This window comes from Lissotriton vulgaris, chromosome 7 (assembly GCF_964263255.1).
Source record: "Lissotriton vulgaris chromosome 7, aLisVul1.2, whole genome shotgun sequence".
NCBI classification, from domain to species: domain Eukaryota; kingdom Metazoa; phylum Chordata; class Amphibia; order Caudata; family Salamandridae; genus Lissotriton; species Lissotriton vulgaris.
Genome location: NC_141695.1, coordinates 44,695,407 through 44,709,082, shown reverse-complemented (window position 1 = coordinate 44,709,082; position 13,676 = coordinate 44,695,407). Strand labels below are relative to the sequence as shown.

Here is a 13,676-nt window from a genome sequence, read left to right as displayed (position 1 = left end):
GGCCTCGAAGGGGATGATGTAGCTGTGTGAGCCTTCTTTTGCAGGGATAACTGTTTTGGTTTGCCGAAATGGATATGTGATATACCTTCTGTTTTGCAAGATGTTGCAGGTAACCTTGGACTACAGTGTCACATTGTGCTATGGATACCCATGTAGGATCTTGGATGTAAGAGAGGTGGAACTCATCTATGTCAATAGAAGGTTGAGAGTTGTACATTCCATGGGTGATGAGTGATGTAAAGAGTTAAATATGTAAGAGTGAACAGCTTAAATAAAGAACAAGGTATTGTCCTTTAATGTCAAACAATAGAAAGAGCAATTTAAACTATCCAACTACAAGAAATTCTGATTTGTTATTTTGGTGCATTAAATGATATTTGGGCAATAATAGCTACGTCATTCTGCTGTTTTCAAATAAGAAAACAATACACACAAAATGTATTTGGGATAATTTCTCACCAACTTCACTGACTGAGCCAAATATGTCCAAATATGTGCTTCTGCTCCTAAAATATGCTGGAGGGAACAGATGCACCTATATATATATATATAATGGTACATAGCTGATGCCAATGCCCAAAAATGCAAACAATGTAGGATTTTGTCTTAAGACCAAAAAGTAAGACAAACTTAAGACAGAATCCTAACTTTACTACTCCTAAATGCCTTTTGAAAATATCGAAAGTTGTAAAGTTAGGATTTTGTCTCAGATTACTTTTGTGAATTGGGCGTAGTATCTTACTAAGAGCCATAGCTACAGATTAAATATCCAATGATTCAATTATGAATCTCTGGGACCAGAGTTATAAGTCAAATACCCGGGGCATGGAGACCCCGGGCCTGCTACATTTGCTGTAGGGGCTAGGGCTGTGTTCAGCACCAATTCATGACCCCCGGGCAACCTCTGAAGCACTCCGGCGAAGCAGGCTTGAATGTGCCCCACAACCATACATCATCACACATCACCCCATAATGTTACGCCCAGTGTTGCATTCTATTGGCATAGAGCAAGCAGGAAATGTCAGGGAGTTTTGCCAAAATACAGGAAAACATCATGTTAAAACACTCACAGTTGGGAAGTTATTCTTCATTTTGGGAGGAAATGACTAATGGCTTGACTTTTGCACAGGCCAGTAACATAAATGTCAACCTCCTGAAGAATCCCTGCATATATGGATAGTCAACTCATGATGAGGGATTACATTTCTATTTATTTATGTGAATTGCCGCATCTAGCTGCTTTCTATAGTGCAAACCAGATTTTTTTTTATTATTTAAATCCATACAATACATAAATTAGCATCTTAATATTCATACAACAAAATTCATCAATATCATCAAATTAGCAGGAATTATAATATAACAAGAAACACTTAATCAAAAATTCAACAAGCTAACAAATCCGAAACTACATTTTAAGTCCAACGAGATAGAACACCTATGTCTTAAAACAACGTCCATTGCCCCATATTTCCATCAATTTTAAACATATTCTCAGATCTTACATTCTTAAAATATGAACCTAGTAGAAACATATATCAAAAGTTTAACTTGATCCTATATAGTTTAATTAGATCCCGAAAACTATTCTAAGCAAAATATATTGCTACTACCTTTTTCCTAAGGATCATAAATGTCAGGATACCACCGATGATAGATTCCAATACCAATTCTGTCGAATTAAGCATCACCATTAAAAAGTCAGCCCAGATCATATCGAACTTTTCTATCCCACCTGTTCGTAAGGCATGTGCGCTGTCACTTCTTTTAACCTGTGCCATTTTCCAGACCCATTCATATTTTGATGGTATTAAATATGATCGCCATCTTTCAAGTAGAAGTGATCTGGCAAAAACCATTCCAATACCAGGTAGGCTGAGGTCTGGATCATAACCAAGAACTATCAACAGAGCATTAGGGCCACTTGTTAAAATACATTCTGATGTTAAATAATCAAAAATGTCGATCCAAAATTTCTGGATCAGAGGGCACTATAATATTATATGCGTCCAATTGGCAGAAGGGTGATTGTGGCACCGAAAGCACTGCCCCGATTGATTTGGATAGGCCTTCGCTACAAAGCTTGGAGTTCTATACAGTAGCCACTTACTAAAGAATAGCATCCATTGACAATTAGCCCCTCTGACTGTGCTGAAATTTAATTTATTAATTGTACACCAAAAATGTGCAGTAATTTCCAACTCCTCATATTTTTCCCATTTAATTATAGCCTTAACCTCTAGATCTATCCCTTTGATTGAGGCTAGACTTTTTTCCATTCCCCCAGTCTTTTTAAAACAGCATCTTCTAATAAGTCATGAACTAGAATTTTCTGATTATTAATCTGGACCAAGTCCAGATTACTAAAAAACTTCCTAAGAACATTATATGACCCCAGGAAAAGAAAATGACGGGGAATTAAACAAGACATTTCATCTATATTCACCCATCTATAGTTCCGCAGGAAATCCGAAAGTTTCCGGAACCCTGCCTAAGTCCAATTTTGAATGATTGTAGATGAATCTTTAATTCCTGCAGAGGAAATAAGACCCGCTATAGGAGTTGAGCTAATAATTGCTAAGATAGACAATCTTTTATAGAAAGCCTGACGTTTATGATAAAACTAATGTAGACACTGAAAAAGTACTAATTTAGGAGATCTTAAAATTGATAGTGGGCAATGAATCTGGTTTTCTTTACAAATTAAATTCATAAAAAAATTAACAAAAAGACCAGAATGTAATTCCTGCTTAAATCTAGACATATATTGTGCAAAGTATGCATAGCAATATTCCTTCAAATTGGGGAGAGCTATCCCACCATCTGCCCACTCTTCATATAAAGTGCTCAGTGCAATCCAGGGGGCCTTTTTGCCCCAGAGAAATTATGTAAACATAGACTCTAGTTTCATTAAAAAAAAATTACTAGAACATATGGAATTGCTGAAAAGAGAAATTTAAAAAAAGTGGAAGCGTAGACATTTTAAACAAAGCCACCCTGCCAAGAATAGATAATGGGAGAGAATGCCATAGGGTAAGCAGATCTTGAACTTTTCGTAATAATGGAACAAAATTTAAGTCATATAATTCCGAAATCAATGGTGCCAAATAAACCACTAAATATCTCTTCGGATTTGTGTTTAAACATGAGATAATATCAGAGTGCAAATCCCTAAATGCTCCACTGCCGCAAAGCAATATTTCAGTTTTTTTAAAATTCATTTTATACCCTCCAAATGCCTCATACCGTTCAAAAATCTGGAAGGCCTTTGTCTGCCCTTCCTCCTCGGTTTTATAATGAGCATAACGTCATCAGCATATCATTTTATGTAATCCAGATTTGGAACCGAGGGCAAATATCCATATTATTCCTAATGGCTATCTCAAGAGGATCAGTGAAAAAGGCAAATAGTACCGGGGATAACGGACATCCCTGTCTGGTTCCTCTTTTGACTTTTACGTGGCCGGCATTAGCTGCATTAATAATAATATTGGCCTCAGCATTCGAGTATAGCTTTTAAACCAAACCCGTTATTTTAGAGGGAATGCCAAATTTACCAAAGATACAAAATAAAGATTGCCATATCACCAGATCGAACGCCTTTTCGGCATCTAAAAAAAAGCACTAATGCTGGTATCTTCTGGGTATCAAAATAGTTAAATGCCTCCACTAAAAAGTGTGTGTTTGTGCCAAGTTGCTTTGAAGTAATAAAACTATTTTGATCATGATGAATTAAATATGAAGCAATTCCCTTAAAATGATTAGCTAAAAGTTTAGTTATTATTTTGTAGTCAGAGTTTAAAAGCCTAATGGGGCGATATGAGTTAGGATCTTCACTATTTTTACCTTTTTTTAAAAAGCTGACTACACTTCCTTCTCTAAATGACAGAGGGATAGGCCCGCCCTCAAAATTTGAATAGATAGTACCCAATCACACCTAGAAACGTTTTACAAAATTTGGCTGGCAGACCATCTGGGCAGCAGGCTTTACCATTTTGAAGATTTTTGATGACCTCCCCTAACTCATCTTTTGTAAAAGAGCTCATCATGTGCTCTTTAGCCTCCTCAGATAGCCCAGGTAATTCATATTCCTGCAGGAAATCTTCCAAAGACAAAATATCAATTGGTAATTGCTGGCCATAGAAATTCCTGTAGTGTTGGACCTTTATCTCTTCTATTTCTCCGGAATCCTCAGTGCAAGAACTGGAGATGGGGCATCTCAATGCCAATATTTGATCTCTTGGAGCCGGTTCCCTAGCCTGCCATGCCAAAAATCTTCCAGTGTAATTGCTTTCATCAAGTTCTTTTGCCTACCCTGCTGGAGAAGGATATCACTTTTAGCATTATATACTTCAGTCATGTTCCTCTTAGCCTGAACCCACTGACATTTATTTTAAGGTTGAAGGATTAGAAAGAAATCCATCAAAAGATTCTTGCACTTTTTGCTCTAATGACAGTTTTTCTCCCTTCCTTTTCCTTGAATTCTCTGCATCTTTACCTATAACTAGGCCTCCAAATAAAACTTTAAACGAATCCCATACAATGTGGTATGGAGCAGAGACAAGGTTTTGCTCCAAAAACTAAAAAATGTGTGATTTACTAGAAGACACCCAGTTTTCTTCTAGCAAATATTGTCAGTTTAACGACCACCTTTCAAAGAATTGACCGATTTCACCCAATGCTAACTCTAAAACCACCAGTGCATGGTGCGAAAATCCATTTTGAATAATTTTCTGCTATAAAAAGACTGGGGATAAGAAAGAAATCGATAGGTGAAAAAGTGTGAAATCTTCCTGAGAAGCAAGTGTAAGCAATTTCCGTAGGGAATGCAGTTTGCCAAGGGTCAATAATATCAAGCATTGAATTATAACTATGTACCGTTTTAAGAGTTTTTCGTTGTAACTGTTTTTTTGAGTTAGATGAGGAATCGATCTTGGGACTCATTAGCAAATTAAAATCGCCTCCCACGATCAACACTCCCGGGACTTGGATTAATGTTTGAAAGAGTTCCGCGTATGGGAGGTGATTATCCTCAACTGGGGCATATATACTAGCAAACGCCAAGGGCCGATGGTCTACATTACAAGTAACCCAGCACCATCTACCACTTTGATCGCCCGCAGAATTAACCACCTCAGCCTGAGATTGTTTATTAAGAAAGTTTGCCGTCCCCCTGTGTGCTACTGAGGGTAAAGAGAAACCCCTTTAGGCTGCCCAAGCTCTGAAGATTGCAACATCTGAGATTGTTCCCACTGGTATATGGGTCTCTTTTATTAGAATGACCAAGGGATTCTCTGTTTCAATCCAAGCCTCAATGGTCCGCATTTTCCTTTTAATATTAAGACTGTTCAAATTAAATGGAACTACTTTCAATATTTCCTTATTTCCCATTACGTAAACAGAGCAAGTTTCTGAATGTCTCCATGTTCTGAAAATGTTCCTTTACTAGCTCTGAGAAAGGCCTTGAACCCGAAACTAGCAGAAATAACTGGCTCTCCTTTTTTGCTTTCGCATAGCAGTGAACACATTAGTATGAACTTAAAATATGGATTACATTTTTCCCCCATGCTCTATTTCCACCTCCGTGTTCCCTCCCTTGGCACATTGTCGCCTGAGCAGATGGCCGCCCCCTGCTCAGAGTCAGATAACCTGATCCCCCACCCTTCAACTGGCACAATGATTTAATGCCTAGTGATGCTAATCAGCTCTTCCCCCCTCTAGCCTCCCCTCCCCATCTTTAACCACATACGTGCTCATGATGAGCTCAGCTCGCCAGGAGGCACGGTGGCCGTGTGCTCATGGCCGCAACACTTGCACGCGGGGCTAATTCCCACGCTGTGCTGAGCGTTCCACAGAAACGGGTGTGGCCGTGACGAGCTCAGCTCGTCAAGAGCACAGCGTCACCATGCTGCGTGACGAGCTCAGCTCGTCATGAGCACCGGGGCGCTGTGCGGGCCCACCCTCCCCCCAGCACAGCCGGGAAATTATCCCCGCTGCGAAGGGGTAAAAAAAAAGAAAAAAAACTATAAGAACCAAATCAGCATGAACAGTATTTTGCCATAAAAAAGGAAGACAAGTAGGAAGACACCAAAGCTAGGAGGAGCAATAACAGCCCTGTATACGCAAGTAGCTCTTTTGCCTTAAAAAATCCCCACTGCCACCTAACTGAAGACTAACTTAAAGCCATTAGGGCTTATCCACAGATATCTGCTGCAGTAATCCCTGCGCATCTGGGACACTGCAAAAGATATGGAATTTGCCCATAACTAGCATCTTCAGCTTACTCTGCTGTCATAGCTTGCGCCCCTTGTGCCTTGAACAAATATAACATTTTGACAAATTCCTTCCGCCTTTTTACTACAGAGGCTGACATGTCTGGGAAAATGCTGCATACTGGAACATCTGCTGAGGAAAATTGTCTTTGTTTAATGGCTCTTGATAAAATCTGTTCCTTTACCCTAAAGCCCCCAAAGTTAACCAGGATAGTCCGTGGAAACTTGGCATTAGGAGGGAGGTGTGCTGGAACACGATGAGCTCTCATTATCGTCAGGTCACCATTTAATTCTGGGAGGACATTTTTCTTTATGAATGAGTCAATCCATTGAGGTGTCTGTTGACCTGCATCACCCTCCGGGATGCCCAGAATTCAAAGATTTGAGCACCTGGAATGGTTCTCTTACTGCTCCAACTTAAACTCCAGCGTGGTTCTCTGGGCCTGAAAGCTGGCTTGCTTGAGATTCATAGATGTCACCTGATCCTCTAATTGAGAAATCCTGGTTTCGGCTTTCGAAAGCCGTGCCGGGATCTGAGCCATGTTTCTCTCAATCTTTGTCAGACGGGCATGAATTGCAGCGATCTGCGATCTCAATAGATTGTGAGGTTTTTAACTCTCGAATTTCGTCCAGAGTAAAATTAAGGTGACTCTTGGCGTCCCATTACATGGAAAAAGTGCTACTGTCTGGAGAAGGATTAATCTGAATTATATTAGACCTGTCCTCAGCCTGAGAACCTTCAGCATCAGCTAGCACAGATACCTCTGGTGAAGTCAGAATAGACCCTCATGGGGTCGCCGGAATAGGATGACCCCTGGGCCCTTTTTCAACTTGTGGGTTTATTACATCTGAGGATGGAAGGATGGAAATGGGGGGAAGACTGCCAGTGTTTAAATTTTCTGGGCCTAAGTCCAAAAAGTTATCGGCTAATAGGTGGTCGTTCCCCTCCAACTCCAGCTCGGCTCCAGCCAAGGCCCACCTTGTTTGGCTTTGAAAAAAATAGGGTACTTTCTAAATTCAGTAGAATCCCCCACAGCACCACCTGATGTTGTTGTTAAAGCAGCGGAGATTGGTGAACCCACCCGTAAGGAAGCAATCTCACTAGGGCTTATGGGGGAGTCATCAGAATCTGCCAGAGCTGTTTCCTGAAGATTTTGTTTAGTGGCCTCAGCACATGCTATCTCAGTGAATTCAGATAGAAGAGGGAGATCTTTTCTAAGTGAGGCTGCATGGTTCGACCGCTCCGCGACCTGGCCAACTAAATTTTTGGCTTTTTGGATCAGATTCAGAAACTCAGACTGGACAATTCCTTTAGATCCTTTGATGAGTTTTCGCTTGCCCAGCTCTTCTGCCTTTCTGCCACTCTGCCAGTCGCTTACCGGATTTGCTGCCCAATTTACTTAAGGGACCCCAGCGACCCTCAACCAAGGTGAGCAAGGATGAAATCTTCATTTACCCCCTCTTGGAGAGAAACCTGGAGCCCCAGAAAATTGACCTTCAATCCTCATGTTCGGGGGGTCACAACCGCAGTCACAACAGCAGTCAGCTTCCAATGTCCATGGGATTCATTCAAGACTAGAAGTATTATGACCTCCAATCCTCATCTCCGGGGGTCACAACCACAGTCACAACAGCAGTCAGCGTCCAATGTCCATGGGATTCAATCAAGACTAGAAGTATTATGACCTCCATTCCTCATCTCCGGGGGGTCACAACCGAAGTCACAGCAGCAGTCAGCGTCCAGCATCCATGGAATCCAATCACGACCAGAGGTATTATGGCTCTGAGGCAAGAAAAGTTTTACCCTGCGTCTTTACTCTCTCCAGCTCCAGAGTCCTCTATAACTAGCTGTTCTGATATTGCTGCACCACAGGATCCTCATGCTTATTGGGGCTTGGAGCCAAAAAGTATCCAAAAAACAAAAAAAAGAGCCCAAAGGTGTATCCAGGCAAAGAAATATAGAGTCCCTTTCCTTGAAATCGTAAGCCGCTGGTTGCTGTATTTCAGCCATAAGCAGGAATATTTTTTTTTAAGTCCAGTTTCTGATGCCCTAACGGCTCCGGAGCCTCAGCGTTGTCATCGGTGCAGCGGTACTCGCTGCTTCAGGGCTTCGTCGCTATTGCTGGCGTCTGAAGTCGAAGGAGAGTGAGTGGTTACGGCCTCTCTGTCAGCCGATCCGCATTGTTCCCTCACTGGCCAGTGCAAACCAGATCTGATGAGGTTATTGAGTGTTTTACACAATGATTGATTGATCCCAAGCAAAAAAAAACACAAACTGCTGCAGAATAACAAAGAAGTGTAATATTAATTGCCAGATAAAATACACATTAACGATTCAAAATTGAGAGCAGGATATTGGGGTGATGGGTATAAGATGGGTATAAGCTCCATATTTATAATAAGACAGTTAGGATTCTGGGTGAATTCTGAACTATAATGTAATGGATAGTATTTTAAAGGAGGAAATTACATAGGCTCAATAGGTTCATAAATTCCTCCTTAAAGATTTTGGAGGAGGGGTGGACTCTGATGGAAACAGGTATTGTAAATACCCCTTACCTTTTATTGGCAGTCATCTGATTTGGTCATAGGAGGAGTTACTTGATGGCACTTTCTCACTCCCAATAGTGTTTCTGCTGCAAATCAATAAAGGAATATTAACCCCTCTCCATTTTGAAGGAAAGTTGAAACAATATTTGAATATAATTAATTTATTGGGAAGAAACTAGTAGTAATGTCACTCTTGACCTTCCCTGTGTCAAAGTAAATATTCAATCTGGAAACTATCAATCAAAATATCAACAATTGGAAAGATGCATTAATCAATTTACGAAAAAGTTGTTTGAATTGTATGCAAAATACTGCCTGTGTAACCTTTCTGAAAACAATATTAATGTACAACAAGTTGGAATGTGGAAAAATTAAATGGGGTCTTTTCAAAATACCAAATTGACTTGGATAACAAATTAGAAACAGATGCTACAGAATAAGAATGTGAAATATTCTTACTCTCTATCTTGAATTTTCTAATCAACACACCTATCAGATATTCTCAACAAATTGTGTGCCTCACAAATTATAGGTCTAGCAGTTTGAGCTGGAATGTTCCTAAGACTGATTTGTGTATGGCCCAAGTAATTATCAGTGCTTGAGTATAATTCAAGAATGTCATTCATCACTTTCTTGTATACTTCCGTGTTATGCCCTGAGTGGAACAGGTATGCCCAGACATGGGTACTGTGCACACTGTGCCCAAACTATACCCGAATGATGAGCCCTAACAGGGGCAAAACCAGTCTTGGGTTGCTTGTTTTCTTCCTCAGGGAAAACCTGAAACTGACGGGTCAGGCTGGACTGTTTCTATTGGAGCAGGAGCAAGACTGACTTGAATATGGCTGGGTCCAAACCGAGGCGGCTGGTGTCCAAATAAATTATTTACTGGAATGCAACTCCAAGTACTTAGCAGTGACTGAGATTAATTCAAGCATTCCATCCATCACTTTTTTGTATGCAAATTTGCTCGACATTTCAAAAATGCAAAAAGTAAAACTGAGTACAACAGATAAAAGCAATTGCAGATAAAAGCTGGGAATGTGTCAGTAAGGTAGACATCTTTAAATACGTTTTTCACATATGTGTAAAACTGAGGATTCTGGAACATGGCACACAACACCATCAAAAATAATGGGATCAATAATTGAAGATGAAAAGTTAACAACCTTTAATGATATTCCTAGTCTTCATCAAAGTTATGGATACAAAAAAGCAGTCACAATAGTAATGATTCTGTGAAACTAAAAAAGAGATGGGCATTCAAATATTAATGAAACTAAAAAAAGATATTAATGATTGATTACAATTACATGAAAATTGAATTCATGAAGTGTGCTAAACCCTTGGGTATCCAAGCACTATACTAGAAACAAAGCTCAACCACAGCAGACCAAAAAAGATGAAGATGAAAAAAGCCAAGTCTTCAGCAATTTTTTGAACAGAGTATAAGACTCCAAGGTGGTGATATAAGTAGGCAGGTCATTCCAGAGGCTTAATGCAGCACTGGAGAAGGACCAGCTGCCCCATCTGGCTTTTCAGAATTTAGGGATACTGACTTTCCTACCAGAAAGGACCTGAGTGAGCTGCTAGGAATATACCAGTTAAACATGGCCAAGTGATGTTTAGACCCTTTATGATGGAGGGCTTGAAATACTAAACATTATATATAAAATATATACATAGCGCAAACTTGACCCGAATCAAGAATCAGAGCGCTTTACATAGTACCAGTTGCATTACATGAGGACACATTCATTTTGTTAGGCACTGGGAGATTACGTGATTTGCCCAGAATCACAGGATGATCAGCTTCATTGCCGAGACTCGAACCCAGTTCCCCAGATTTGACCGCCCGAGCCGTTAGGCCAACTCCTCTCCCCCACATTGGCTTATAAAGATGCGCTTCCTAACAGGGATCCAATGCAGCGACTTGATACCCTCTCCAAACGATGCACGCTTAGGGACATTGAGAATAATGCGTGCAGCTGAGTTTTGAATCACTTGCAGCTTGTTCAATGATGAGGCCTTGTCATTAGAGTAGTCAATTCTAGAAAAAAACTAAAGCAAGGACCATTACATGGTGCAGTAATACAAGCAAAGATCTTCCTGAGAGTCTATATAATATGGATTGGGGAAGCTAGCAACTGAAAAGAGTGGTTTTTACAGCAAGAAATAAATGTAGCTTTGACAGTATACGGGTAAAGATTTTAGCTTAGCTGGAGTAATATTCAACAATGTGTGAAGTGCATGGATTAGAAAAATAATATTTGTAAACTTTCCTGATATGCAAATATACTTCACTGGACTAATATCATTGTCTTATAATTACTGTATAACATTCAAGACATGCTAATTTCAAGCTGGAAATGTGAATGTTAAAAAAGTGTTTTCCCTACCCAAGTGGCACAAGTGTAAAACTTATTGTACACCTGAAAGCAGGTTCAGGCTCTGACTATGTCCCCTTTTCAGTTTAAAGCTTGATTACCTATGCAATGTAAAAATAACAACATCAGAGTAATAACTGTAGCAATGTGCATCTTCTGAATCTATATCACTGATTTACATGGTCGACTAATGTTTATTACAAACCCTTGGGCGTGATTTTCTGTTTTATGAGTAATTCATGGAAACTACCTTTCTACTGTGTCCTTGTTCTTTTTCATGACCCTTGTAAAGAGCATATAGATTCATGCATACCTATGCTTCAGGTGTTCTAACATTTAACTGGCAGTAAACACAATTTCTAAAAATTAAATAGTCAATGTTAGAAATCTCATCTACTTTCTGCTTAAATTTTCTTCCAGGGACTAAACTCTGCAGAGCATTTGGAAAACAAAACAATCATGTTGGAATTCATAATTGTGGGTTTTGCTGTTAGCCCAGATCTGGAGCCAATCCTTTTTACAGTGTTCCTGCTTGTTTATGTTTTAATCATATGTACCAACCTTGTGATCATTGTGACAGTGCTTGTGGACCGCTGTCTGAAAACTCCAATGTATCTCTTTCTCCAGAACCTGTCCTTTTTAGACATCTTTTGCACCTCTGTCACTTTCCCCAAACTACTAGCCATTTATTTGGACAAAAGCAGGACTATTTCCTTTATTGGGTGCATGACCCAAATTTATTTCTTCCTATCTTTTACAAGCACAGAATTCTACCTTCTGGCAGCCATGGCTTATGATCGCTACGTGGCCATATGTCACCCTTTACGATACACCTCCATCATGAACAAGAGATCCTGCATCCTGCTAGTAGCTCTTTCATGGTTGCCTGGTTTTCTAGACACTATACCCCATGCTGTCTTGGGGTCCCAGCTGTCCTTCTGTGGCTCAAATATCATCAACCACTTCTTCTGTGATCTCACTGCCCTGATGAAGATCTCCTGCAGTGATACACATGCTGTCGAAACTCTCATTTTTGCAGAAGGCGTATTTGCGGGAATGATTCCCTTTTCACTAACTATTACCTCTTATATCTATATTATCCGTGTAATTCTTAATATCCGTTCTGTTGAGGGGAGGCGCAAGGCCTTCTCCACCTGCACTTCCCACCTCACTGTGGTCTCAGTTTTCTATGGTGCTGTTATGTGCATGTATGTGCGTCCTGCATCCTCCTACTCATTAGAACATGACAAGGTTTTCTCTGTCCTCTACACAGCTTTCATTCCAATGTTTAATCCTCTGATTTATAGCCTCAGGAACAAAGATGTGAACATAGCTCTAAGAAAGCTCATTTGTGGAAAAGTGAGCTTATTAACAAAGTAATCAAAAAGATTTTATTTAGCAGATCTAAAGAAGATACGGGCAGTTTATATTTATTTTTCAGACCATTGGCACTTCAGAAACTGATGGAGGTCATTGATGTATTTTAGGGAACTCTCAGCTGGGAAATATGTATGCTGGTGCATTTTTCCAACATCTGAAGGGGCTCTGTGAAGTGAATCCAAAGCTCCACACCTTAATAGCATTGCTATCATTTAGAAAGAGCCAGCGAGCCCTCACCAAGCATTCTAGGGTAAGACAAATGAGGACTTTAAACCAGACTCAAGCCTATGAGCATGGTGGATGTGAAGGACCTCAACGGACATATTACCAGAGAAGCAGTGAGGTAGTTTCACAAAGGCTCACAATTGATGATTTGGGAGGTATTCAAGTTTAATATGAGGGGGAGGCTAATGGGTTATATCAAAGGGCACTTTAGACATCAACAAAAAGACGTGTCTTGATTACACGCTAATTTAGTTGTGTTAGATTCCACTACGTCATTGGAATCACAGATACTTAGACATACACTGCCCCGCCATCCAAAGCTCTCCTATGGGGAGTCAAGGACAGTGATGGGTGGGCTGGGACAGCCTTGTTTGCATCACAAAACTGAGTGTATCAATTGGGTAACAAGGAGAGCACATAGTTGCATTAATTATTCTAACTATACAACTTGAAGATTAGGGCTAAAGGCAAACTGGTTCTAATGCAGTCATTCTCAAGCTGCACAAAGCGCACTATATTAAAATTGTTTACTCATAGAATTGTAAACAATCAAATTTCACAATTGAATGGGATTTTTTTCAAATTAGGTAAAAATATCTTTTGACTCTTTTCAACAGGTGTAATAATTATTGTATTTATAGTTAACACTATTCCTGGAATATTTAGCTTTAGATTCAGAGTGGCTTATTTACAAGCCCCTTGCGCCACCGGTACAACACGTTTTACCTTGTTTAAAATGATGCAAAAGTGGTGCAACAGGCTTGTAAATAAGCCCCAGAGTATTCCTAGAGGAACATCTTTTGCACATTTTTTCACTGTTAAGGCATATCATTTCTTCTAGGAAATGTGTCTTATTATATGG

The 13,676-nt window shown here is 39.9% G+C and overlaps 1 protein-coding gene across 1 annotated transcript in view; it reads left to right on the top strand.

Annotated features, from left to right (window-relative positions):
• The window catches only part of LOC147700674 (olfactory receptor 5AR1-like), a 64,710-nt gene extending 52,121 nt beyond the window's left edge, over window positions 1-12,589 (top strand). Inside the window, exon 2 of the mRNA XM_086929174.1 lies at window positions 11,630-12,589. Within this exon, the coding sequence (XP_086785300.1) occupies window positions 11,630-12,589 (960 nt within the window). The remainder of the gene's footprint in view (window positions 1-11,629) is intronic.
• The last annotated feature ends 1,087 nt before the right edge of the window (window positions 12,590-13,676 follow it).